This window comes from Pongo abelii, chromosome 16 (assembly GCF_028885655.2).
Source record: "Pongo abelii isolate AG06213 chromosome 16, NHGRI_mPonAbe1-v2.0_pri, whole genome shotgun sequence".
Taxonomy (NCBI): Eukaryota; Metazoa; Chordata; class Mammalia; order Primates; family Hominidae; genus Pongo; species Pongo abelii.
Genome location: NC_072001.2, coordinates 76,835,924 through 76,862,796, shown reverse-complemented (window position 1 = coordinate 76,862,796; position 26,873 = coordinate 76,835,924). Strand labels below are relative to the sequence as shown.

Here is a 26,873-nt window from a genome sequence, read left to right as displayed (position 1 = left end):
GCGCTAACAAATGAAAGGCAGGATGGGTGGAGGAAATGTACTGTGTTCCAAAGCTTCCTCTTATTTATGGGTGCTCCCGGGCCACAGACGAGTAAACTGAAGGAGAACTTCCCAGCTCCCCACTGCCCAGAGAGCTGGCGGAGTCCCGCCTCGCCCCGTCACATGGCCAGAGGCGCCCTCAGCACGTGACCTACTTCGCGCTAGGCCAATCAGCCTCTGCAGGGGCGGGGCCGCCGAGTCCGCGGGGCGGGAGTCTCCGTCGGGGCCGCCTCTTCTCGCGAGCCTTGCGGCGGTCGCTCCTCTGCCGCCCACGACCCGGAGCGAAGGTCTCGCGAGGCTTGGGCGCTGCGGCGGCAGGAGGAGGACGGGGAAGGACGGAGCCAAGCCGCGGCTGCCTCCCTCGCTCACTCCCTCGCGCACTCGCCCGCCCCCTCCCTCCCTCCCCTCCCTTCCCCGGCCCCGGCTCTGGCCCCGGCCCATTCGCTGTTGGGTCTTCTGCTAGGGAGGATGTCGGGCTCGTCGCTGCCCAGCGCCCTGGCCCTCTCGCTGTTGCTGGTCTCTGGCTCCCTCCTCCCAGGGCCAGGCGCCGCTCAGAACGGTAAGCGGGGCGCCGGGGGCGGGCCGGGCGGGGTTTGAGGGGCGCCGGGGCCCGGCTCTGGCCTGAGGAGACGCTGGAGCTCGGGGAAGGGGGCCGAGTGGGCGTCTGAGGGGCTGCGGGTCGGAGAGGAGGAGGTACCGGCCGCGGGTTTGAGGAGGCGCGGGTGTGAGGACCGGAGGCGCCCGTCCGAGCGGCGGGGGCGTCCGGGGTGAGCCCGAGGTGTTGCCGACTCGGAGGCTCCACGTCGTGGGGCTCGTCGTGCCGGGTCGGCGAGGGGACACGGAGGAAGCCGACGTGGGGAGCTGGAGTAGCGGGGGCGGATGAGGAGGGGGCGCAGCTCTTAGGGAGGGTGGCACAAGACCGGCGTTTGTGTTCCGGGCAACCGGGATGGTGGTGTCGGTCAGGCCCCCCGGGAGCTGGGGTCGTCCAGGATTCTACTGAGGCCCCGTAGGACTGGTGACATCCTTAAAAATAAGGGAGAAATTGGGGCGAAGAGAGTCCTTAGGAACACTAATGGTGAGCTGAGTACTAGAGACCAAAGGAGGGGGTAAAGAATCAGAGAACCTTGGATCTGGGGATAGAGGGAAGGTGGGTGGGAAGATAAGGGAGTGGGTTGACTGCAGTAGGGGACCTGGAGAGAGAAGCAGCAGTGTCTCCAAATGAGCTGGGGGAAGAGGGCTGGGTTTGCTAAAGAGGGTGGAGTGCTGGGCATTCTAGGGTAGTGGTTGGGAGAGCAAAAAGGAGTTTCTAAATAAGGAGAGGAAAATGAGCAGAGGATGGAGGGAAAGGGTTGGAACTGAGGTGGGGGAATATTTATTAGAGAAGTAAGGAGGCTTGAGTATGGAGATGGGGGTGGGGGAAGACGAAAAATAAGGGAAGGGAGTAAAATGCAGGAAGTCGGGGGTGTAATGTTGGTTTGCAGTGTGGAGGATAAATTAGGGAAGGGAGGAGTTGGGATGTGGCAAATGCTGTATGATATTGGTCGGGCCTTTGGGAAAACAGGGACACATAGCTGCAGCTAATTGCAGTGGTGGGATTGAGGGCAGTGACTGGCGACGGGGAGATGGGGAAGTGGATTTTTGAGATTTAAAAGTTTCAAGACAGAAGAAACGTTATTTCCGAGGAACATGAAAGTGGCCCCTGGGAGGTGGTACAGTAGAAACCAGAGAATTACTGGGTTTTGAATTGAAGCTCCTTTGAGAAGATGGAGAAATGGTGGGGAACCATGGGCATAGGGACCTAAACAGAACAGATTCTGATTGAAGGCATGTGTTACCATTCAGCTGCTGAATTGATCTTTCAGAAGTGAGTCTAGGATTGTGAACCTGTTTCTGCTCTTGTGGAAACAGCCATTAAGAGGTTAAAGAATATTTTTTCTATGAAGGAATTTATGAGAAGTCAGTACTGGAGAGTGAACTATAAATTATTTTTGCTAATCTTTCAGTGTTTATTGTTACACTAGAACAATTTACGATTACTCTTATTAGAGAGGCTGCAATTTAAATTTTAAAAAATCAGTGATAGAGCCAATGGAGTTTTTTGAGAAACTGGGTTTAAAATGCTGAATGTTAGAGTTTGTTTCATTATTCCTAAAATGAATAAAGGATTGACAATATCCATCAGTTAAATATGTGTTTGTAGTACCAGATTTTATGTGTGCTTCATGGCCTTGGACATCACTGCAGGGGTCAGGAAGGAAACATTTTTTCTGTCTGTAGCATTGAATATACTAAGTGTATTGGGTATTTTTCCTGTTTTCCTCTAAGCATGAGTCCACTGTGGAAGGCAGGGTAGAGATAGTCTTATTTGTCTTATCAGTTTCTCAACTGTGTCAACATGACTTAAAGAAGCCTAATGCTAATTTTAGCTATTCAGTTTATGGTAATAGCATAGTTTCATTTTGCACAATAGGTGAGAGAGTCTTGATCTTAACATGTTTAATCTCTGCTGGCATAGCTTTTTTCCAATGATTTATAATACGGTAAAATTGTAGTTTCTTAGCAACTAAAGCAAGGTTTCTGGATAGGCCTATAAAGACTCATCTGTCTGCTCAGTGATATGTGTTCTAAATACAGCATAGAACGGCCTTTCCCTTGAAATGAGCTTGAATTCAGTCACATGACATGACCGATGAAATGAAGCTGAGCTGCTGGTTGACCCAAATGAATGTAAATTTAATTCAAGGAAGAAATGGCTATTTTTGAGTTTGAGTTCGTATAGTTATGGATGCCATTTTATAGCTTTCTATAACATGTCTTATTATAATATTCAAGCTTTCAGCTGGTAATAAATAGCCCTGCAGTGATCTGACTTCATGTCATGGAGTTTGTATTTTCTTACAGTGCTTTCAAAAGGGGATACCTTGCTTGTGCATGATGTTGAAATGTTAGAAATGTTAGATTTTCTGTTTAAATGATTGGAGAAAAAAAAAACTCACAAGTATCTCTGAATTGAGAGTGTAGTAGTTTAGATTGAATATAGATGTTTTTCAAAAGGCGTTTGTTTCATTATTCCTAAAATGAAGAATTTGGCCTGTATGACTCTCAAGGTCTCTTGAAGCTCCAGTGAGTTTCTGACCCATTGCTGTGGGCATTCAGGGCTTTCATTCAGATGGATTTTGTTTCTCATCCAAGTATTTAAACTTGTAAGACCAATTCCAAGTAAAATCCTTATTTGTTGACTTCTATATGTATCATCAAAATGGTAGTTTAAAGAGGAACTTGTTCTAAAAAGTAACCTTATAAGACATTCAAAAGCATTAGACTACAATTGAGTGAGTGTAAACAAAGCAGTATAATGTGATGATCAAGAGTGCAGGCTTTGGATGGTGACAGACTCAGGTTTGAGTTCCAGCTGTCAGTAGCTGAGTGACCTTGAGTAATGCAAACTTCAGTTTCATCAGTTCATCATCTGTAAAATGGGGATTACAATAATGTCCATTCCCTAGGGATGATGTGAGGATTAAATGAGATAATGGCCGCTTAGATTTCAGCCTGAGTCTCAGTACATGTTAGCTATTACTACTATCCTTTAAAGAGGAGCATTATTTTTTATTTATTTTTCTTCTTGTGTATATTGAAAACTTGATTGTTAATGCTGCTGTCATGGTAAATAGGCCATTTGAAGGCCCCACATAGAGATTTGTGCTTTTGCTTATGTAACTTTCTCAGAAAAGTGACCAGCTGCACTGTGTCTGCAATTGCCAATTCTGGTGAGGAAGTTAATATTTTTATTTGAGTTTCTGGGAGAGACTTTATGGCTTTTTTTTTTCTTTTTTTTCAGTGAACCAAATCTTTCAAGTGGGCCAGGTATCACTTTCTCATAGAGTATTATTGTCGTGAATAAGAGAAATAGAATGTGGTACCCGGCACACAGTGGGAGTGTTACAGATGTTAGCTGAATTAATGAATGTGGAGTGGTGTGTAAAAACGTAATATATTCATATGGAAAATATGACATCACATAATTAACACTGTTCAATGGAGGAAAATAAGGAATCTAATGAGTCTTATTTTTAACGACCTAAATTTTAGAAACCATTTTGCTTGGGTGATACTAGATAGTTGTGAACATTGTGCTTTGTAATAATGCCAGTATTTGCATTAGATGATTCATGGATCTTTTTCTTTTCTGTCAAGGGCTGTTTGCTTCAGTGGTTTGGCAATTTTCTCTCCCTGAGTACATTTTTAGAGGTGTATTTGCTGATTGATTGTGTGTTTCCTCTTTGAACTGAAATGAGCAACAGAAGACACATCTTATCTATGGCAGCTGTGGCACAAATGACATGCCAAATGTCAAGCAAAAAATTTTGAGATAATCCAAGTAAGATTTGACCAGAAGAAATAGTTTGCCTTGAAATAAAGCCCTTCCTAAGGAGATCACAGGCTTTCAGTCTCTCAGGCTACTGGCTAAAATCACTACTGATATAATGGAGCACCCAGGCATGAGAAATTGGTTCGGTCTGGGAGGATAGGCCATGTTACTACATCAGGACCCATTCCCTGGGTTTGTTTTACAAGGTTACTGGATCCAAATTAGAAAGAGATACAGATGGGTTTTTGTGTTGCCAGACGCAGTAGAGCTTAACTTGTGAATATACCAAGATTTAAAACCACAAAAGGAAATAAAACCCCTTAGATGTGAGGTTGGAATTCATTACAGGTCTGACTTCGCTTGATTAATAGAGATCCTTATGAGAAGACTGTTTTGAGGGAATCCCTTTGTTTTTTCTCATTAATACAGATTTGATGTGAAACAGTTTCTTTTGTGGATTATACCTTTAGACATTAATAAAAAGCAACATTATATTATCTTTATTTTAACTTTAAAATAAAGTTTAAATAAAAATAATTATTTAAATTAAAAAAAAGATTTAATTGGGCCTTGAAAGATGACCAAATGTAATTAGATAAGTGCTCTGTCAGTTTGAACATTGTTTTTCATTAGTCTGAGGTACTTTTTAAAAGTAAGATGTTTTGTGTGTAAACTCTGAAACTTGCTGGGTCTGTGTAAAGGTTTTTTACAGCGATTCAGGAAGGAGATAAAGTGCTAATATCTATTAAAATGAAGTATGTAGAAAAACAGTGAGTGACCATGTTGGATACCATACAAGAGATGTTCAACAAAAGTTTGAATAAAATTATGCAAAGTAGTTTTGGAAAAGTGAATTTTATGAAAATAGTTCTGATGTATTCTATTCAATTTATTGTTTGCAGTGAGAGTACAATCTGGACAGGATCAGAAGTAGAGAATGAAGTTGTGAGAGAAAGGGAAAGACAGAAGAAAGGCTGCAGTAGTACAAGGAGAAAAGCAGGATACAAGAATGAGGAATGAATCTTCGTTTGAGGAGCATCCGGAAAAATATAAGCTGTCAGAAAGAGTAAATAGACCAGGGACCTCTAAAGTAAATTCACACATCAAAGTTAAAATAATGGTGGAGAATCACCTCCTGTGAACAATTGGCTTAGCTTTCAGTATGCCTCTTTAAACAAAACGTTATCATTTTATACAAATTTTTAAAATGTTGTTCATAATATGGAGTTTAATTTTAAGCACCTTAGATAATGCATTTGTAAGCTTGTTTGTGAAATTTTTATGGATTTTTTTTTTTTTCAACATTCCTAATTTTAGTTGGTAAGGATTAACTTCGGGAAGACAGGAAACCCCTCCAGTAAAATTAATTGGTTATAAATGGTTACATATTTTAGGCTTATATACATAACAAAACTTTACTGAATTTAAAAGTGATCTTGTGTAAAACATTATTCTAGTGATATTGATGTCTAAATTTAAAAGAGTGAATACACAAGTAAAATGTATCTGCTTTTTAAGGATCTATTCAGTTTAGGAAGGAGAGTCAAAATTTGTATTTAATTTCAATTTATTATATTGTTTGAAACTGAAAGTAGGCCTAACTTTTGTTTGCTTTTGTGTATATACAAAGGCAAACATTTATCAATCAACTCTTATTAATTTGAGATTATTTTGACCTGATTGCTCAGAACTTTTGTCTATCTGTATAGAAATGGGGTTTTCTAAATATTTAAAGAATTTCCTACGTATGTAAATTTACTTGCACACAGTAAGTTAGGGGAGACATTTAATATTCCTCAGATACCTGCTGGTTTTTTGTTGTGTTTCTTGTTTTTCAAATAAATAAACTGAGCGGTATCCGTTCATTAAAATAGAATGTGGTCAGCTTGATGGAAACATTTTGTATTGAGTTTCTTGTACTAAAAAGCACTAAATGATATTTTCTTGCATTTCTGAAACAATTATGGAATGTTTTAAGACTAGCCTTCCTACCAAATAATCTTAACTACTGGAGCTTTATGATATACTTTATGGTATTTTCCAGAAGTATGTCAATTTTTTTTTTAAGATGGAGTCTTGCTCTGTTGTCCGGGCTGGAGTGCAGTGGCATGATCTCAGCTCACTGCAACCTCCGCCTTCTGGGTTCAAGCAATTCTCCCTGCCTCAGCTTCCTGAGTAGCTGGGATTACAGGCGCCAGCCACCATACTCAGCTAATTTTTGGATTTTTAGTAGAGATGGGGTTTTGCCATGTTGGCCAGGCTGGTCTTGAACTCCTGACCTTAGGTGATCTGCCCACCTCGGCCTCCCAAAGTGCTGTGATTACAGGTGTGAGCCACCGTGCCCGGCTGAAATATGCCAATTTGGATATCCTTCTCTTGCCTTATTAAAAATCATCGGTCACCCAGGTATTACTTCAAATTTACTAGACAATAAAATATAAATGAGATGGTATGAAATCACTCTGAAAGTATTAGGATTGGATATATTATGTAAGTTTCTATAATTAGAAAACATTAAGTCCCAAATCGTACCAATAGTTTTAATCATATCTAAATGGATACTCACATACTGAATGTGATTAAATATAAAATGCATAACGAAATGTCACATCCTTTCCTGATAGAATACTAATAAGGCATAGTATTTCATGTGCAGGAAGATACAGGAAAACACACAAGTAAGAGTTTGTTTTGCATATATAAATTGTTATGCCTTTGAGATTCTTTTCTTCCTGATGGTAGTATTTGGAAACCATTGGACTAGATGATGTCTAAATTTCCTTTCAGTTCTAAAAATTACTAATTATCTTGCCCTTATAGCTTAGATACTGTCTCCAATAGGTTAAAGGCTCAGAGATGATAACACTTTCTGTTTAAAAGTTTTTAGAAACTTACTTTTGGATATAATGAAAATTAACTTTGAGGCATGCACTGTTTTGAAGTCTAACTGCCTCTAAATCTACTTCAGACAACCCTTGCAGTTCTTGTTTCAAGGGAGGCAGAACCGTGTCTGTTATGCAGAGATCTTATATTAAACTTGCTGGGAAAATTGCCAGTGTGAATAAAGAAGTGAATATTCCTGCCAGGTAGGTAGGTATTTTATGATCTTTCTGTTGGCTGAAAGTGGTTGACTAATAAAGAGACAATGAAACACACTTAACTATTTGTATTTTTATGTTATCTTTTGAGAAAGTTTGTTTTCTATATATGAGTTAGTTTCTGCAGTCCCTTATGCATTTTTTAAGACCTGGAAATCCGTCCATTATAGTCGAAGAAGGCAACCCCAAGTGTTAACTGAATTAAATCCAAGCAAGTTCCTTGATTGTTATTCCTTAGAAACATTGTGTTTAAAGGTCTCAAGTTGTAAACATTCATGGTACTACTTTGTTATCTTTTAGGTCCATTTCTTTTCCTTTTTTTCTTTTAGATCTTTAGAATTTCAAACATGTACAAAAATAGATAAGTAATGTAATAAACCCCTGTGTATTCATCATCTAGTTTCAGCTACATCCTTGCTACTTATTAATTTAAAAATAACCTAAAAATTACATTGCAAACTAGAATTTTCTAGGACCTGAAATGTAGTCAGTAGGGGTTAGTTTATATGAGTAAAAGATAATATTTGGTTCACATGTAATCATGTTGAAATTACTTGAAAAATAAAGCTCTTGGCTGGATGCGGTGGCTCACGCCTGTAATCCCAGCACTTTGGGAGGCTGAAGTGGGCAGATCACGAGGTCAGGAGATCGAGACCATCCTGGCTAACACGGTGAAACCCCATCTCTACTAAAAATACAACAAATCAGCCAGGGGTGGTCACTGGCTCCTGTAGTCCCAGCTCCTCGGGGCTGAGGCAGGAGAATGGCGTGAACCCGGGAGCCAAGAACATGCCACTGCACTCCAGCCTGGGCAACAGGGCCAGACTCCTTCTCAAAAAAAAAAAAGCTCTTTAGAAAAAGGCTTTCAAACTTTTTTGTCTGTGACCCAGATAGAGAAGTAGTTTTTGACTAATAGAAATTTGTAACAAAATTACACAAATATGTAACATTTTGTGAAACATTACCTATTCTTAATCTGTGTGAGGTAGTTAGGAGAACCATAGTGACCTTCTAAATTGAATTCACAATTCATGGGCCATGAAACTCAGTTTGAAAAACAGCATTTTGAGGTATGGAGTAGTTTGGGGTTTTTGTTTATTTTTTACATGCCATATTAGTCTGGAATAATTATGATTTTTGTTAACACAAGGATTTTCACTAGACATTTATCAATAATATCAGCATACACTGTTATTAGTCATTATGAGTAAAGAAAATATAACATTTTGGATTTATACATTAGGCATTATATATAGTGATTTTTTTTTTCCTTTTAGAACTTTAGAAAAAGGGGAAGCCACAGTAATTTGAATATCATAATCAAGACATAACTTTTCGAGTATATTCAGTTGACCTTCCTTTTAAATTAGACCTTGTATTCCTTATTCCCAGGCCTTTGAGTTTAGTGCAGGGCTGGGAGTACTAATGTTTATTCTAAGCCAAATGCTTTACTTGGTTGCTGTAGTCTGAGGCACATTTCTGTTGAGTACAGATTGACTTGAATACTGGCCAAGGGAAGAGAGAGAGAGAGGGTAAGCAGAACCATCACTGAAGAATCATCTGCCATTCACGTTTAAGATCCTAGAGTAGTGGGATTATTTCCTAGTTTTTAGACACTGCTTCCTGGAGGAAAAAAAGGCAACAAGATGTCCTCCTTTGTTGGCAACTATCTGTGAAAAACTTCTAAATTCATAGATTGAAGGAATGTGTTAAATTTAACTTGGAATTTTTTGATTATACGAGTTTAGCAGGTTTGGGAATCATTGTGGAACAACTGGAAAAAAATAGAACAAGGAGCTCCAGCGTTGAAATTATATTCATTAATGCTGAATCTCAAATAATGCATCAAGGGAGATGAGATAAATGGCCTTAATGCAAACCAGGAAACTGCTACCTGGAAAAAAGCAAGTATAAAGAGGTTTCAGATAGCTTGCAGTGAACTGTCATTGAATTACCCTTACACAAATAACATAGTGATCACTTATCAAAAGTATGGTGCTAACCTAACAGTGTTACTGTTTTCTTACTAGGATTGAACTCCAAATAAGAATACTTTCTAACCACATTTTGGAAGAGACATAGAATCTATGTTGATGGTAGCTTAAGATTTAGGAGAAAAGCCTGAAGGAGCTAAACTTAGGAAAAGGGAGCACTAGGGGGATGTGATTATCTATTAATACTTTCAAGGTAGCAGTGTAAATGAAGTAAGGGAATTAGGCAGTCTCCAAAGATGGATGGGCTGTATCAAAGAGCAATGGCCTAGAGCACAGGGAAGAAAGCATAGGTTTAGTATTAAGATGATTTTAATGAAACTAGCAGAAGAATAGAGTTATTTGCACTCATTGTCAGAACGATTGTAAGTAGGACAAAGAGCTGGTTGAGAGGGTACTCAAAACCAGAAATGATCTCTTTCTTATATAGTACTGTGCTTGTTTAGGAGCTCAATGAGAGAAAAATCTTTATGGAAATGAATATGAAATGAAATGGGCTTTCAAAAGTTAGTGTGTTTTTCTGTTGTTTGTTTTGTTTTGAAACAGGGTCTCGCTCTGTTGCCTAGGCTGGAATGCAGTGGCGTGATCATTGCTCACCGCAGCCTCAACCTTCCAGGCTCAGGTGATCCTCCTGCCTCAGCTTTCCAAGTAGCTGGGACCACAGGCGTGTATGTCCATGTCTGGCTAATTTTTAAATTTTTTGTGGAGATGAGGTCTCACTCTGTCCCCCAGGCTGGAGTGCAGTGGCGCGATCTCAGCTCACTGCAGCCTCCACCTGCCGGGTTCAAGTGATTCTCCTGCCTCAGTCTCCCATGGGATGTGATTACTTTATACCTAAATTTCAGTACCAAGAAAGTCATGGTTTGATGAGTCTTTAGTAGTGGTTTGTCCCTGTTTATCAGTAATTCATTGTAAGAGCTCTCCCTTTTGTCCTTTTGTTATGGGCTGAGGCAAGGAGTGGTGCCTATAAGAATAAGAGGAGTTGAACAGTGGAATAGGTTCCAAGGAGAATGATATTAAGGAACGTGAAACATAACCCTAATTATACTTACCCATATTTATTTGAAATATATTTAAGGTAATTTTAAAAAGTATTAAAAGTAACTTGTAGTTTTTATGAAAGAGGAAATTACCATTGTAAATATAAAATGTGAATAAGAACTATACTGAAAAGGTCATCTTGTCGGGCAATGAAGTTAAGTAGAAAGAACACTGGATTTGGCAGTAGCCCTGAAATATCATCTCTTTGCATTTTAGTACTCTGGTTTCTATTTTAAAAATTAGTGTAATACTTAACTCATAGAGTTTTATGGGATTAAATTATAATGTATGCTAAAGTGCTTAATAAACTGCTATATTTTTAAATGGCATGCTTGTTTAGCTTTGAGTTATAGGGCATGGTATTTATAGTGTTTACCCTTAATAGGTTAACTGCAACTCTGGTAGTTCATAAGAAAGTTAAGAGGAAAAATAAAGTACTAATGAGAAAGGCCAGATTATTTCAAGGTTGGCTCTTTTGACAAATGATGACCATATCATTAAAATGTGCATTTTAGATGGTTGTTAATAGGCCAGTCTTTTCATTGAATTAGTTATTCCTCTCTACTAGGGAAGGTTATTATTGAATTTCTATAATCTTTGTAGTGTGCTCACTGCTCTCACTTCAAGTTAAATTTAGTCACAGGGACCCTTGTTATTTTTCATCCCCATTCTCTCCTTTCCTCCCCGAGATAGGTGACTGAAAGTGAAATCAGATGTCTAGCTGTGTTTCCTTTTTATAGCAAATTTTTGTAACTCCCTTTTACTATCTTGAAATAACATTCATAGATGTTTTGACCTACCTACATGTTATTGAAGAAAAAACAATCCGATGTCCTAAATGTAATATAAAGGAGAAAATAAGGGAAAGTACTCTAATAATACAATGTTTAGATCAGTCTGTAAGTGCTAAGAGATGGCTACACAGAAAGACATTGAAGTAGCCCATTGTTTATATTAGAAAAACCAAGCTACAAATTCAGACCGATACAGTTGTGGTGTAATGGTGAGTCGAATACTATAGGCGGTGTTGCTGTTGATAATGTGATTTTCTGAAAAGGTGAGCAGCTCTTGGTAGAGTTCCAAATGAACGAAAGAACACTTTACACAGTAATTACATTCCTGGAAAATTAAGTGATGATTAAAATCATGCAAGAATACTTTGTGTTATATTTAAAACAGTTGGGTTCTGGGCTCAGAACAAGTTTTTCATCTTGAATGTCATTTGAAAGTGGTATAGGAAGCGGGACAATTCTTTACTGTGCGAAACTTTTCCTTACTTTGTGGGATGTTGCAAATCCTTGGTGCCTGCCCACTAAAGACTAGTAGTTTCACCTCAGTCATTGTGTCAACCAAAAATAGAGAAATTTCCAAAATGCCCTATAAAAGGCAGGGCAGCCCCCATTGAGAATATCTTCATTTTGTTCCTGTACTTGTAAGTGTCCTCTGATGTAGGATTATAGTACTTAGTCCCTAGGACTATCAGTAGTCAAAGCCACATCCCTTCTAGGAATGGAAAGGCAAGGAGAACAGCTGTTGACTTGCCTTTATTCTTTTTGTTGACATGCATTAAAGCAGGGTTTGCAAACTCATTTACCACAAGAGCTAAACAAGTACCATTTGCTAAACTAGAGAATACATGCTTTGAAAACACTGAAAGTTGGATTTAAAAAACACTGTGCTGATGAAATAAAATTATCAGTGGGCCTCTTAAGTTGTGTCCCTTTCACCAAAGGATTATATTATGAATTTTGGAGCCTGAGAGATTAGGTTGAAACCCTGATTTTTGGCAAATCTCTTAATCTCTCTTAGCCTCTGTTTTCTCAGCTGCTTATTAGACATAATGCACACCTCACAGGATGGTCATTAGAATGAGAGTGCATATATACAATGCCCAGTACAGTACATGACACAAGATACATGTGCTTAGTGAACTTTTCTCTTTGCCCTAATACCCCTTCAGTTATCTTGGTTACTTTTTAATCTGTTGTTTTAAAGCTAGCTATGTGTTCTATAGTAAAATGATTATAAAATTTGAAATCTTTAATATAGAGGATATTAGTCCCTTCTTATTTTTAACAAGCTAGAAAGTAATTAAAATGAACTTTTTTGGTTAACACACAACTTATTTACCATTTAGGGTATGTGAAACCTGATGCTTATAACACTAAATACGCTTATTCCAAACTATTTCAGTAGATCACCCTCCTTGGTCTTTCCGGTTAGCTTTTAACATTAATGTATCCAGGTAGCAGTGGTCTTTATTTTTGGAGCCGTCTTGGAGCAGGGGATTTTGCTAATACTACAGTAATGTATTGCACCATCAAAATTAAGTTGTTCCATACAAGTGACATGTTTTGGTAGTTGTTGCTTGACTTAGAAATTTAGCAGCATGAGTTTTACTAGGAAACTATGTTATATTATTTTCTTCCAGTTTTCCAGTGAATGTTTTGAAAGTTTTACATTTTCTTGGTTCTTGTAAAATTTTGTAGAGATGTACATAGCTTGCTGTACATCTTGTTTTCAGATTTTAGCAGCAGAAAGTTTTCTTTTTAAACATTAGTAATTAAGACAATGATCTAAATAGTTAAAGCAATAGAAGCTTTATTCCCATCACCATAATTCTGTTGTCTATCTTTGTTTTCCTCTACAATATGATTTGGAATCCTTTTAAAGACCTCTATGCCTTAGTTTAAATTTTTTAATTTAAGTTAATTTATTGTTACTATTTTTTATTTTTTGAGACAGGGTCTTGCTGCTATGTTGCCCAGGCTGGAGTGCAGTGGTATGATCATAGCTCACTGCAGCCTCAACTTCCCAGGCTCAAGAAATCCTTCTGTCTCACTGTCCTGAGCAGCTGGGATTACAGGCGTGCACCACCACACCCAGCTAATTTTTTAAAAAACTTTTTTGTAGAGATGGTGTCTCACTCTGTTGCCCAGGGAGGTGTTTTTGTTTTGTTTTGTTTGAGACAGGATCTTGCTCTTTTATCCAGGCTGGAGTCAGTGGTGAGAACACAGCCCACTGCAGCCTCCATTGTCTGGGCTCAAGTGATCCTTCTACCCCAGCCTCCCGAGTAGTGGGACCACAGGTGCGTGCCACCATGCCCAGCTAATTTTTAAAAATATTTCATAGAGACAGAGTCTCACTGTTGCTCAGGCTGGTCTCCAAAGTGTTGGGATTACAGGCTCGAGCCACTGCACCCAGCCTGTAATTTCTTATAAAGTCATTTTATTTTTCCTATCTTAATTTTATTCTCTTCTTACACACACCTTCTTGATCCTGTTTCTTCTGGTATCTTCAGTTGTTTCTGGATAAACATTTGCCACTTAAAATTTTTAAATTCTGTTTTAATCCTTTTTAGGCAGAGAGGTAGTGGTTCCATATTCTAAGTGTAATATAAAAGTTTAGATGACTGGTGTTTTTGAGCAGGAGTGTTTCCATATTGTGAGTGGGTATTTTTGCATTTCCTAATAGCTGTTTAATGACTTTCTTTGTATGGTAGAGATCTTTCTAACATATATTTTTTTAAAATCTTTTAATCCCCAAAGGGTCATAAGCCCATGTTTCTCAGAAACAGCTCAGCTGGTCTTCAAGGCCTGGTCACAAAGGAAATTAATTCCTGATGGAAGTGAGGACATCGAGGCAGAAAGAATTCCAGGCAGGCGGCTAGTAATGAATATTGATTGTGAGCTGTGTGGTACTTGCTTCCCTGCAGAGCTACCACTTACTGTGGAGTAGTGTACGTGCAACGTTCTGAAATGTCTGCCCGTGGAGCATATAATTTGCTACTCAGTGGCAAGTAGACATTAAAATTCAATTATGGGGTGGGGGTGGTGCTAGGGGTAGTCAGACTTTACAGCTGGAGGATGAAAGGGCAAATTTTGATATGCATTAAAGGGAGAAAAAAACACCAGTAGAGTATACAAAGTAGTAGTTCTTGCTGTAGGAACATTAGGTTATAGTGAAAATTGCTCAGAAGTTATCAGAAGAATGAGCTTTCCTGGCATTTGTATTTTAGTAACAGGTGTGTACATTTCAGCAGCTTTGTAAAGCCAGAATGGGAGTTTGAGTGGAATGTGTTTGTAGTAGTGTTTTAGTAGAGTGTCACCTTACCATTCTGCAACACTATCTGTTTGTCACGGAAAGAACTAAAGAATTGTGTCAAGTCTTGAACTCTCAAAATACACCACTCGAAAAACTTGACAGGCCCAGTAGTAGGTGAGCCTGAGGTAACCAGATACATAAGCTTGTCAGCCATCTGTGCCTAGAATTTAGTCAAGTTTTCATCAGGTCAAATTTCCAAAGAATAGCTGTAACTAACCACAGGAGGGAATACCAGTGGTTAGTTAGGAAGGATGAATCCTCCTGCATTGGATAGTGGTTAGCCAACATTTTGATACTGAATTATTTCATTCCGTTTTTTGAAAGAAGGAAAAAGTTATTGGATTTTTAAAAATTATGAAAGGATTTGCTTACATGATAACTTCAAATAATACTTAGGTGTTTAAAATGTTGAAGTTCTTCCTTTTACTCCTTGATATTCCTACTTTTTAGTTAGCAGTGTTAGTAGTTTGTTGTGTATCCTTTCAAAGCTTGGTTTATGTAGGCATATCATTTACATACTGTGATGCTTTGCATTTAGTAGTATGTTATAATTCATCTAGGTATTTATAGTCTTTTTTTGAATATAGTAATTGGAGTGACAGATACTTTCATTTATGTAAATGTATGGAACTGCTGGAATACATCTGTTGTTACTAATTGTCACCAAAGGGAATTATGTTGATAATGACTGCATTCTTGATATTGAAATTGGCCTACTGAGAGGGAAGCAGGGAAAAGCTTCATTAAATGGAATAGAAAAATATACTACTACAATTTTATCCAATTTTTGGCTGAAGTCTTCAATGTTCACACATTTAATATCTTAGCCATGTGGGTAACTCCTGGGACAGCTTTGCTGATTTTTAGTGAAAGCATTCTGGAAACAATTTTGCTGTCCCTTTTCAAGACAAGCAGCAATATTTTTTACTGGTGTTTGGGACACTAGGTAAGTAGTATAACCTCTCTACCTCACTGCAGAGGTGAAAATTCTACTTAATCATGTAGTTACGAGGTAATACAGACCTGAAACAAGTTGAGGACAGTAGAAATAAGAAGTAATTGTGAAGGGAGAATAGAATAGATTTGGACAGTTGGCTGAATTTTGGGATTTCTTGAGGGACTGAGGAGGCAGCAGGTTTTAGTGGATAGAGCATTAGTGAACAGGAGTCAGAATATTTGAATTGTAGTTAAGGGTTCTGCAACTAAAGTATAGCCTCTTTGGCCCGTGGTATATCTGAGTGTTAATTTGGGGCAAGAATTAGATTTAGGAGTTTTCAACCTTTAGCTGCAGAAAGTTTGTTGTTGTTAATTAGATACAAGTAGAGCTGTTTGAGGGGTAGAGGGAGTCCCATAAGTGTTTCAAAGAATCTTTAGGGTCTGTGGAGCAGGGTTTTTAAATTGAAAAATGGATGATCCCTTTGTAGACCTACTTTTAAAGTTTTTGCATAAGAGTGTTTTGTACCTTTGGTTCATAATCTACTTGGTCAGTCTTGATACCTGCACAGAAGAGGTCCTGTGCATACTTTGTAAAACCGAGAATTAAGATACTTATACTAATATATATGTCCATTGTTGAATAAGACCAACAGAAAAGATGACCCATTTAAGATAGAATGTATAAAATAGCACAAATATAATTACCCCTATGCAAAATGGATTCAGTAAAATAATTTTTATTACAAGGCTTGCCAACCTCTGGGGAAGAAAGAGCTACCTGTCATTTACCCGAGTTTTGAAATCCAGGTATATGTACATGATAGAGTGCAGAAATGTGCTGTTAAGTCTCTGGGTGGAAAGAGGATGAACCTGCTATTTTCATCCCTTCTTGGTGGGAAGAAAATCTTAGGGGTGTGTCATTTTAGTAACCATCTTGGAGATCTGTCAGTAAGAACTGGAAACCTACTACCAAGTTCCAGTTTACTAGTTAGGAACATCAGCTTTTAAAAATCGGTCTTTTTTAGTAATGCCAAATGCCTTTTAAACTCATAGGCCCACATAGACTTTTTGTATAGGTAATTCAGATTGGGGATGAAAGTGTAGTAATAAAGGCCTGAACTGTTAACCTTGATGACAGAGAAGTGGAACTCACTGTGTACAGTCATTCTAAGATAAAATGTGTTTGGATTAAATAATGTATATAGGATATTATTTAGTTCTGATTGTTTATAGTAAAAGCATTGCTGTCAGTGAGGCAGTATAGTGTAGTGATTGCAAGCTCTGGAAGGATACTGCCAAGGTGTGCATCCTTCCTCTGTACTGTGTAGAATGGCAAAAGCAACCTTAAGAGGTAGACTGTATCTTTATGTAGCAAATTAAATTATGATATACTTTGCATTATGTCTAACACAAATGATCAATAAAGGCTAGCTGCTGTTATAATGAATTTCCTTTCAGAGACATTAGTTATGTGCTCAGTAATCTTTTTGAAATGTTCTTTTTTATTTTTTAAGAATAGTTAAAAAATGTCCTACTCCCTGTCCATCCCTGGCCCACCATGGTTTTCTTCAAGGTTATCTTTAAAAAAAAAAAAAAAAAAAAAAGATTGTTAGGCTGTTTGTTTTTGATGCTAGGAGTTTCACAGAGACTGTGAACATCCATCTCTTTTAGACTTAGTGTTGGGCAGCATCACTACCTAACTTGGAAAACAATGGTTAAGTTGAAACCTAACTGTAAAGTAAAAACTCAAATAAGAAATCTATTTTAAACTCAAATTTATTCCCTTGCTTGTTAAAAAACAAACTGACATTAGGGATTTGATTTTTTTTAAACAAAAGGTAACTTCTAAGATATCTGTGGTAAATTCAAATATATCAAAGTCTAGTCTTTTAGATTGTATTAATATGATTCTGTTGATATTAAGAAAGGTGGCTCTGATGGCCACCTTTCTATGAAAAACTCCACTAATCAAAGAAAGATGGTTTCATTTATTATATATTTATTAACGTGACTAGTACATTTTAAGTTTTTAATAGGTTGAAATTTAATGAAAGGATTTTTTCTTAATCCTTCATTAATAAGAATCTTATTACTCACGTTTCTTTTAACAAATATTGAGTATAATGTGTGCAGCAAGGCACTGTAGGGAAACAAAATTAGAGACATATCCTGGTTTCCAAATAATTTATAATCTGTTAACATATATTCTTTCTTCTTACCTTATGCATCTTCATGGATTCATAGAACATGGCATTTGAATTAATTCATCAATTACATCTACAAATACATAGATTTGCTGAATATTAAAGCTGAAAGGACCTTAGAAATTGTCCATTCCAGTCTTCTGGTTATATACACAAGGGAACTGAGGTTTCAGGTTTTAATATATGTGTATGTGTTTATTAAATGGAATGATTTCTATAAATATGCATTTTTTTTTTTTTAAGACAGGGTCTACTTCTGTTGCCTAGGCTGAAGTGCAGTGGCACAGTCTCAGCTCACTGCAGCCTCCACCTTCGAGGCTCAAATGATCCTCCCACCTTAGCCTCCCAAGTAGCTGGTACTACAGGTGTGGACCACCATGCCCAGCTTTTTTTTTTTTTTTTTTTTTTTGTATTTTTTGTAGAGATGAGGTTTTGTCTTGTTACCTTGGCTGATCTTGAGTTCCTAAGCTCAAGTGATCTACCTGCTTCAGCCTCCCAAAGTTCTGGGATTATAGGCATGAGCCACCACACCTGGCTTAAATATACTTTTCAAAAAGTTACAATTTAAATTGTTAGGTCCAGGCCAGGCACTGTGGCTCACACCTGCAATCCCTGCACTTGGGGAGGCTGAGGCAGGCGGATCACTCAAGGTCAAGAGTTTGAGACCAGCCTGGCCAACATGGTGAAACCCTGCCTCTACTAAAAACACAAAAATTAGCCAGGCATGGTGGCGGGCGCCTGTAATCCCAGTTACTTGGGAGGCTGAGGCAGGAGAATCGCTTGAACCCAGGAGGCAGAGGTTGCAGTTGAGCTGAGATTGTGCCACTGCACTCCATCCTGGGCGACAGAGCGAGACTGTAGCTGACACAATCTTGGCCTGTTTTTTTTTTAACCAGAGTTTATGATTTTAGTAAATATGATAATCTGAAATTACTAAGTGGAGAACTGCCTTTTGTATATATTAGTGTTCATTGATCTTTGTATACTACCATTTAAAATCAAGACAGGCATTTTCTTTTGGAGCAGTAGGGCCTTGAATTGTGTACTTTATACTAAGACAATAGGTTCTAGTTAATGGAAAAATTAGCTAAGGTTGGTATAATTACCAATTAATATTGAATGTAGAAGAATAAGGTGGAAGATTTATAATTTTAATAGATAAAAATAAAATAGGAATTTTGGAGGTGCTTTGGAGGACTTGATATATTTGAATCTGAGACTCAGATATTTAACAATCAAAGGGATTCTTGGAAAACTATTGCTCCAGGTTTTGGGGAAAGTTTGTAAATCACAAATATACTGTATTTAGAATTGGAAGTTTATTGACCTAGAATTTTATTCTGGGATATCTCCACTCTAATTGCTTAATCTTACATAATACATCCTCCAGGTTCCCTGTAAGTCGAGTAACCATAATTCTCAGGTTGTGCCTGTTGCCCTGTCAGAATTATTAACAGCACCCCTTTCACTCTCAGAAGGATTCAGCTTTAGATGACAAATTATATGGTTACCTTACCCATAAGTGTAATTTATTCTCCTGGGCATTTAACGTGATAAAGGCTTAGGAGATTTCTTCCTATGACATTCTTTTCCCTATGATGGGAGATTCCTGTTTAATGGAGTTAGGAGGGCATTAATTAAGATAGCCTAGTTGAAGTCTGATAGATTTATTTATTTATTTATTTTTGAGACAGCGTCTGGCTCTGTCACCCAGGCTGGAGTGCAGTGGCGCATCTCTGCTCACTGCAAGCTCCGCCTCCCGGGTTCACGCCATTGTCCTGCCTCAGCCTCCCGCGTAGCTGGGACTGCAGGTGCTGGCCACCACGCCCGGCTAATTTTTTGTATTTTTTTAGTAGAGGCGGAGTTTCACCGTGTTAGCCAGGATGGTCGCAATCTCCTGACCTCGTGATCCGCCCGCCTCGGCCTCCCAAAGTGCTGGGATTACAGGCATGAGCCACTGTGCCTGGCCAGTCTGATAGATCTTAAAGTTTAAGAGTCCCATGTTTTCTTTTCTTCCTTTTTTTTTTTTGGAGACAAGATCTCGCTCTGTGGGCCTAGGTTAGAGTGCAGTGGTGTAATCACGGTTTATTGCAGCTTCGACCTCCTGGGTCCGAGTGTTCCTCCACCTCAGCCTCTTGAGTAGCTGGGACTACAGGTACACACCACCATGCCTGGCTAATTCTTCACATTTTTGTAAGACACAGGGTCTCCCTATGTTACCCAGGCTGGTCTTGAACTCCTGGGCTCAAGCGATCCTCCTGCCTTGGCCTTCCTGTGTTGGGATTACAAGCATGAGCCACTATGCCCAACCTGTCTCATGTTTTCTGTGCTTGCATCAGAAACACAAGATAGGTGAACATTACTAGCTTGTCCGAGCAGAAGTGATTTCTGATTGCTCAAAAGTAGCTTTGCATTTATGTATCATTTAAAAAATTGCAATCAGATATGCTCAGTGTCAAGTGCAAATAAACCTCAGTACATGATTATAAGTATTTTTCAGTTGATACTTTTAATTTAAAAAAATTGACTGCATTTTTAGAGCAATTTTAGGTTCACAGCAAAATTGAGCAGGAAGTACAGAGAGTTCCCATGTACCGCCTGTCCCCACACACATACAGCCCCCACTATCACATTCCCACCAGAGTGGTACGTTTGTTACAACTGATGAACCTACATTGACACATCATCACTCAAAGTTCATAGCTTAGGACTTTGAGTTTAGGGTTCATTCTTGATGTTGTGCATACTATGAGTTTTGACAAATATATAATTAGATACGTTAATCATTATAGTATTATACAGATAGTTTCACTGTCCTAAAAATCCCCTGGGTACCACCTCTTCATCCCTCCTTCCTTCTTATCTCCTGGGACCACTGATCTTTTTATTGTCTCCATAGTTTTGCCTTTTTCAGAATGTCATATATGTAGTTGGAGTCATACTGTGTACCCTTTTCAGATTGGCTTATTTCAGTTAGTAATATGCATTTAAGGTCTCTCCTTGGCTTTTCATGGCTTGAGAGTTTGTTTTTTTGTTTTTTTTGTTTGTTTGTTTGTTTTGCATTGAATAGTATTTTACTGTTTGGGAGCATATTTAATTTTAAGAAAATGTTCTTGATAGTCTGTTTCAAGATTGGCATACTAAATTCCACAAGTGGGAACTTTTAATTATTTAACAGTGAATTGAATATGTGATAAATTCCCATTTAATGGGAGTGAAATTGCGTATTACTTTAAGAATGATTTTCCCTGTCTTCCTGAATGAACAATAATTATATGAGTTGTTGAGAATTCAGGGACAAATACAGGATCTTCATAAACTGTGTCATACCAAATATCAAATATTCTTTGGACTCTGGCTCAGTGTAACTGTATAAATAATTTTTGCTACTATCACAACTTAAGTAGTGGGAATGTTTGCAGTTTCAGCACATTGTCCATATGGTCCATATGTAACGGAGTCAAATTTGTCTCATTTTTCAAGATTCAAAATAAGACTCAGTAAAGTTCTGCTGAGCATCCTCAATTTTTTTTAAATTGAGAAACCACTGGGGCCTAGAGGGGGGAAAATGTTCCCGTTTCATGCCATTGTGGAAGTGAAGAGTCTCTTGTTCACTTGCCTGTGTATCACCATCATATCCTTATTTTCCAAAATCATATTTGTTTAATCTTTACAGAAATACTGGAGAGGACCAGAAGGGTAGGAAAGGGGCATAAACATTGTAATATTTCATGAACTTTTATCACAGTCTAAAATAGGGGTTACTATTTCTGTTAATATTTTCTCTAGAATCACTGGTCTGTGGCATATTGGCTTTGTTTCTTTTCAGTACTCTTTACTGCAGAGTGGGAGTTGGTTTAGCTTTGGGCTTTAGGCTGAGATTCCGCATGTTTTCCTTTTTAAAAGTTGAGAAAATTTGGTTGGGATTATGTGTTAGCTTTTTCTCCACAGAAAGCATTCCATGTTAAGTGAAATAACCCAGGAACAGTAATTTAAACACTGCATGTTCTCACTTAGATGCAGAAGCTAAAAAAAAGTTGATCTCATAGAAATAAAAAGTAGGCCAGTACAGTGGCTCATGCCTGTAATCCCAGTACTTTGGGAGGTCAAGGCAGGAAGACCACTTGAGGCCAGTAGTTTGAGACCAGCATACTGTACAAAAAACATAGCAAGACCCTCATCTCTACAAAAAACTAAAAAACTTAGCTGGGTGGGGTGGCACACACCTGTAGTCCTAGCTACTCTAGAGGCTGAGGTGGGAGGATTGCTTGAACCAAGGAGTTCAAGGTTACAGTGAGCTATGATCATGCCACTGCACTCCAGCCTGGGTGACAAGAGCGAGACCCTGTTTCTAAAAAAAAAAAAAAAAAGTAAAAAGTAGAACAGGAAGGTGAGGGAAGAAAGGAATAGGGAGGGATTTGTTTAAGGACACAAAATTAAAGCTAGATAGGAGGAATAAGTTCTAGTGTTTTATAGCTAGAAAATACTAGATGTAGGATTACTATAACAGTAATACATATTTTCATGTTGCTAAAATAGAAAATATGGAGTGTTCACGACACAGATGATAAATGTCTGAGATGATGGATATGCTAATTACCCCAATCTGATCATTACACATTGTATATATATTGAAACATCACTGTGTATCCCATAAATATATATAATTATTATGTGTCATATAAATATAATTTTTATGTGTCATATAAAAAAGTAAGGGGAAAAAAGCATTTCCAAAGGTAGTCTTTGGAACCATATGGATACTGTTTTTCTCAGAAGTTAAGGATTCTTTGTGTTTTTTTTTGTTTTTTGTTTGTTTGTTTGTTTGTTTTCGGGGACGGAGTTTCGCTCTGTCACCCAGGCTGGAGTACAATGGCGCCGTCTCGGCTCACTGCAACCTCCATCTCCTGGGTTCAAGCGATTCTCCTGCCTCAGCCTCCCGAGTAGCTGGGATTACAGGCCCCCACCACCATGCCCAGCTAAGTTTTTGTATTTTTTAGTAGAGACGGGGTTTCACCACGTTGGCCAGGCTGCTCTTGAACTCCACCTCAGGTGATCCGCCCGCCTTGGCCCCACAAAGTGCTGGGATTACAGGCGTGAGCCACTGCTCCCGGCCAGGATTCTTTGTAAAGGCTAATAGCATTACATGCTCTACTCAAGCGAAGTCTAATGCTGCTTTGAGACCTTCTGGTATGGATACTGTGCCTTATATCTGAGTCATTGACATGGAGTTTTAAGTCTTCTGAAGCAAAATAATAAAATATTTATTTGATATTATTAAAAGTGTTGTCTAGATATGGGAAGGGAATTAGTTCCTAACTTGGGGTATTTTATCCTAGTGAAAGTGCATTGCATTCAGTGGTGAATCATTTGGAAAGAAGTATAATTATTTAGAAAGTTCCATTCTCACTTTCTTTTTCATCCTCCCTGAGTCAGCTCATCTCCTCCCATGGCTTCAACATCCAAAAGCTGATGATTCCCAAGTGCATATTTCCAGCCTCCACCTCTCTCCTGCATATCAGATCCTTATTTTTAACTACATTTGGGTATCTCCAGATGTCTCTAAAGCCAGCTCAGCCTGCTTTCCCTTATTACAGTTATAGTATCACTGCCCACCCCACGTCAATAAGTTCATTTGATTCTATCTTGTAAACATTTCTCATGTCTGTTACCTTCTCACCATTCCCACAGCCACTCTTAATTAGTTCAGACTATTTTTCATTTGGATTATTGAAGGAGCTTCTTAACTCCTTGTTGACTTCCTTATTTCTGACAGCCATTGTACTGCCACCAGTCAGAGCAGTCATACCCCTTGTTCTATGGAAAGAAGCCTAAGCTGCTTATTTTAGAATATGCTCTTCATAGCTTACAGGATACCTGTCATTCTGCCTATATTGTGAGGTCTTGAGGATATTTTTCTGAATAGCATGAGCACTTAATAGGTGCTTGACATATAATAGCACTCAAAAAATGTTGAATTTTTTCACCTTTATCTAGAACTCATTCCTACTAATTGTAATACTATGCTCATGGTGTTTCCTCCTGCCTAGAACAAGACCATCTCTCCCCGCAACTGAAAAGGCTAGATTTAGATTTCAGTGCATGAGCTTTCTAGGTATACGTTAGTCCAACAAAATTATTTTTTATATATGTTCCTGTTGTACATACCTGTCATAGAAGTGCTGTTGTCAGTGGTATTGTATTTTGATTATTCTGTCTTGTGTCTTGCAAGGTTGAAATCTGTTTAGGAACAAAGTTTATCCCTGTGCACAGTCCTTGGTAAACAGGACCTCAATAAATGGTAAATTGAAGGCATCCTGTCAGTGTATGCACTGGAAAACTGAACGAATCCAAGATAAAAGTCATTGTTTTGAAATCATAGTGAGACAGTTTTTTTAGCAACTGTTTTTGCTACTCTACTCCTTTTGGCCATGGATCACAGACCCAGCTGATGGGAGAGTCTTTATATGATTTCAGAAACGTCTATGTGGCTCTTATGCCTTTATTTTCCTTCCATTTAAACAAGCTGAAAATTTGCACAAAATTTGCACAGTTTCAGATTCTCCAAGACATTGTCAGAGTATGGTCCCTGGAGCAGCAGCAGGGGCATCACCTGAGAACTTGTAAGTGCAGTCTCAGGCCTCAGTCTGTGTTCTAACAGGCCCTCCAAATGATTCTGCTGCATGGTAAAATTTAACAATTGCTGCTTTAGAATTTTGTCATCCAAGGAAAGCTTTGCCTTTTGTATGTAATGACAAAGTTCTCAATGTGATTTCTGCTATAAGCTATTTATGCTTTGGAAATATTAATAGTTCATCAGCTGGGAAGACTGGGACTACGGTTACCTAACATCCTGAGATGTGATTCAAAACTTGAATTTCCCTCTGGTCAGAGTTTTTGACTCTGTGGTTTCTGAGAATGGCTGTTTAAAAAAAGGTGGGGAGAAGTAGCTTACTACCTCTTTCAGTTAAAATGTCTTCTAGATTATACTTAGACTATCAGCTTGGATTGCTTGTGTTCATTGTCATATTCATGGGATATATGATGATGGAAGAATGAGATGAATTTTGTTATCTTAACATTTAAGTCCTGATTGTTACTGTGGTGTCAGAGACAGACAGTAAGCTTGTTATCAGAAGTTATGCTGAATTTATAGACAGGTGCATTTCACAGAAAAAGTATTGGCAAAGATTAGCTTTTGAGCAGTAATTACCTATGGCCTTTGAGAATGGTTTATTCAACTTGCTAAAGAAAAAAAAATGATACGTGTTAAAGCATGGTAAGAAAGGCTTTATTTAGAACATGGGATAGATGTAGGGACCAGACCACTGCAGTGAGATTCTGCACTGGGGAGAGAGATGGGCTCAACTGTGAATACAGCATAGGCAAGTGGGGGTCAATGGATGGAAAATTACTAAGAGGAAACATTAGGGGTAAGGAGGATTTGGCTAACCCAACCTAAACATTCTCACTGAGGACAGGCCAGGTTGATCAGACCTCAGCTAGGGAATGGTGGAGGCTGAAGAACCTGATCTGATACTGAGGATGATCAAAGATGGGGGTTCTTGCTAAACTGACTTAGCAAGGTTCTTTGCTAAAACTGAATTTTATAAGGAAGTTCACAGATGGGCCTAGGAGAAGGTTCAGAAGCCTAAATATTGGTCAAGCAAAGAATCTTTGTCGAATTAAAGTATTAAAGCTTTCTAGTATATTGTTTTCATTTTGGCTTTAATGCTAACCAGAGAGTCAGTTGAAGTATACTCTTTAAATGTTTTGTAACTGGTATTATTTTTCTTTTAATTAATTAAAATTGTTTTTGGCCTGAAAGCTCTATTTTGGGTGTAGTTCTAGATCTGCCCATAGCTACTTTTGACAATCTCTTGGGATAAGAGAATTTTTATGAGCATTTGCTTAAATATGTAAGGGTTTCACTTACATATTTGAACCAGACCTTTCATTAATAACTCTCTTTAAGATATAGCTTATTAGTGTGCATTTTTCTGTTTCCCCTGCATGAGACATTCCTGGTTTTTAATGGCTAGCAAAACCAGCTTTTTCTCTTGTGGACCAGCAGCTTAAGTACTATTTGTGAAGTTGGGAAGTGAATTACCTAAAATTCCCCTGAAAAGACTAGCTTGACAATAGTTTGTGGCTGCTGCATTTTTCTCTTTGGACAGACACATCCTTAGTTTTAAAAAAGTCATGGTCATTTTGATGTCAAAGTCAAAATGGGCCCCGATTTATTGTATTTGGCCACACTTTCTTGGATCTGACTGCTCAAGAGTAAATTAAATGCCTTTTTCCTCCCTGGGGTGAAGGAGAAATGTTGTTAGTCTCCAGCAGTGTCTTTGATAATGAAGCTGTTTGCCTGAGTACTATAAAAGCCTACAAGTGGCTAGCATTTTCTTTTTATTTTTTTTGAGAAGTAGTCTTGCTCTGTCACCCAGGCTGGAGTGCAGTGGTGTGATCTCGGCTCACTGCAACCTCCACCTCCTGGGTTCAAGCGATTCTCGTGCGTCAGCCTCCCAAGTAGGTAGTATTACAGGCATGAGCCACCGCATGATGGCCATAGTATTTTCTGATAAATAACATACAGGCAGAGCTTTCAGTCTGTTAAGAGTCCATGTGAGGATATTCGGGATCATAGGAATGACCCTTGGAAGACAGACGTACAGAAGAAATGCAAGAGGAGTTCAATTCTAAGCTGATTCTTCTTCTCTTTGCTTTTAACATTTTCCAATTCTGTTTTTTTTTGTTGTTGTTGTTGTTGTTGTTTTTGAGGTGAGTTTTGCTCTTGTTGCCCAGGCTGGAGTGCAATGGTGCGATCTCAGCTGACCGCAACCTCCGCCTCCTGGGTTCACCTGATTCTCCTGCCTCAGCCTCCCGAGTAGCTGGGATTACAGGCATGCGCCACCACGCCCAGCTAGTTTTGTATTTTTAGTAGAGACGAGTTTTCTTCATGTTGTCAGGTTGGTCTCAAACTCCTAACCTCAGGTGATCTGCCCGCCTCGGCCTCCCAAAGTGCTGGGATTACAGACATGAGCCACCGCACCCGGCCTACATTTTCCAGTTCTTTCTGTTTCTCAGG

The 26,873-nt window shown here is 38.6% G+C and overlaps 1 protein-coding gene across 2 annotated transcripts in view; it reads left to right on the top strand.

The window, feature by feature from the left end:
* Window positions 1-267: 267 nt before the first annotated feature.
* NPTN (neuroplastin) overlaps window positions 268-26,873 on the top strand; it is a 77,845-nt gene continuing 51,239 nt past the window's right edge. The window contains exon 1 of one of the 2 annotated variants that reach the window (XM_009250007.4): window positions 268-598. In XM_009250007.4, coding sequence (XP_009248282.1) covers window positions 508-598 — 91 coding nt within the window. In that variant the 5' untranslated portion in view covers window positions 268-507. The remainder of the gene's footprint in view (window positions 599-26,873) is intronic. The other variant, XM_054531654.2, reaches the window with a different exon arrangement.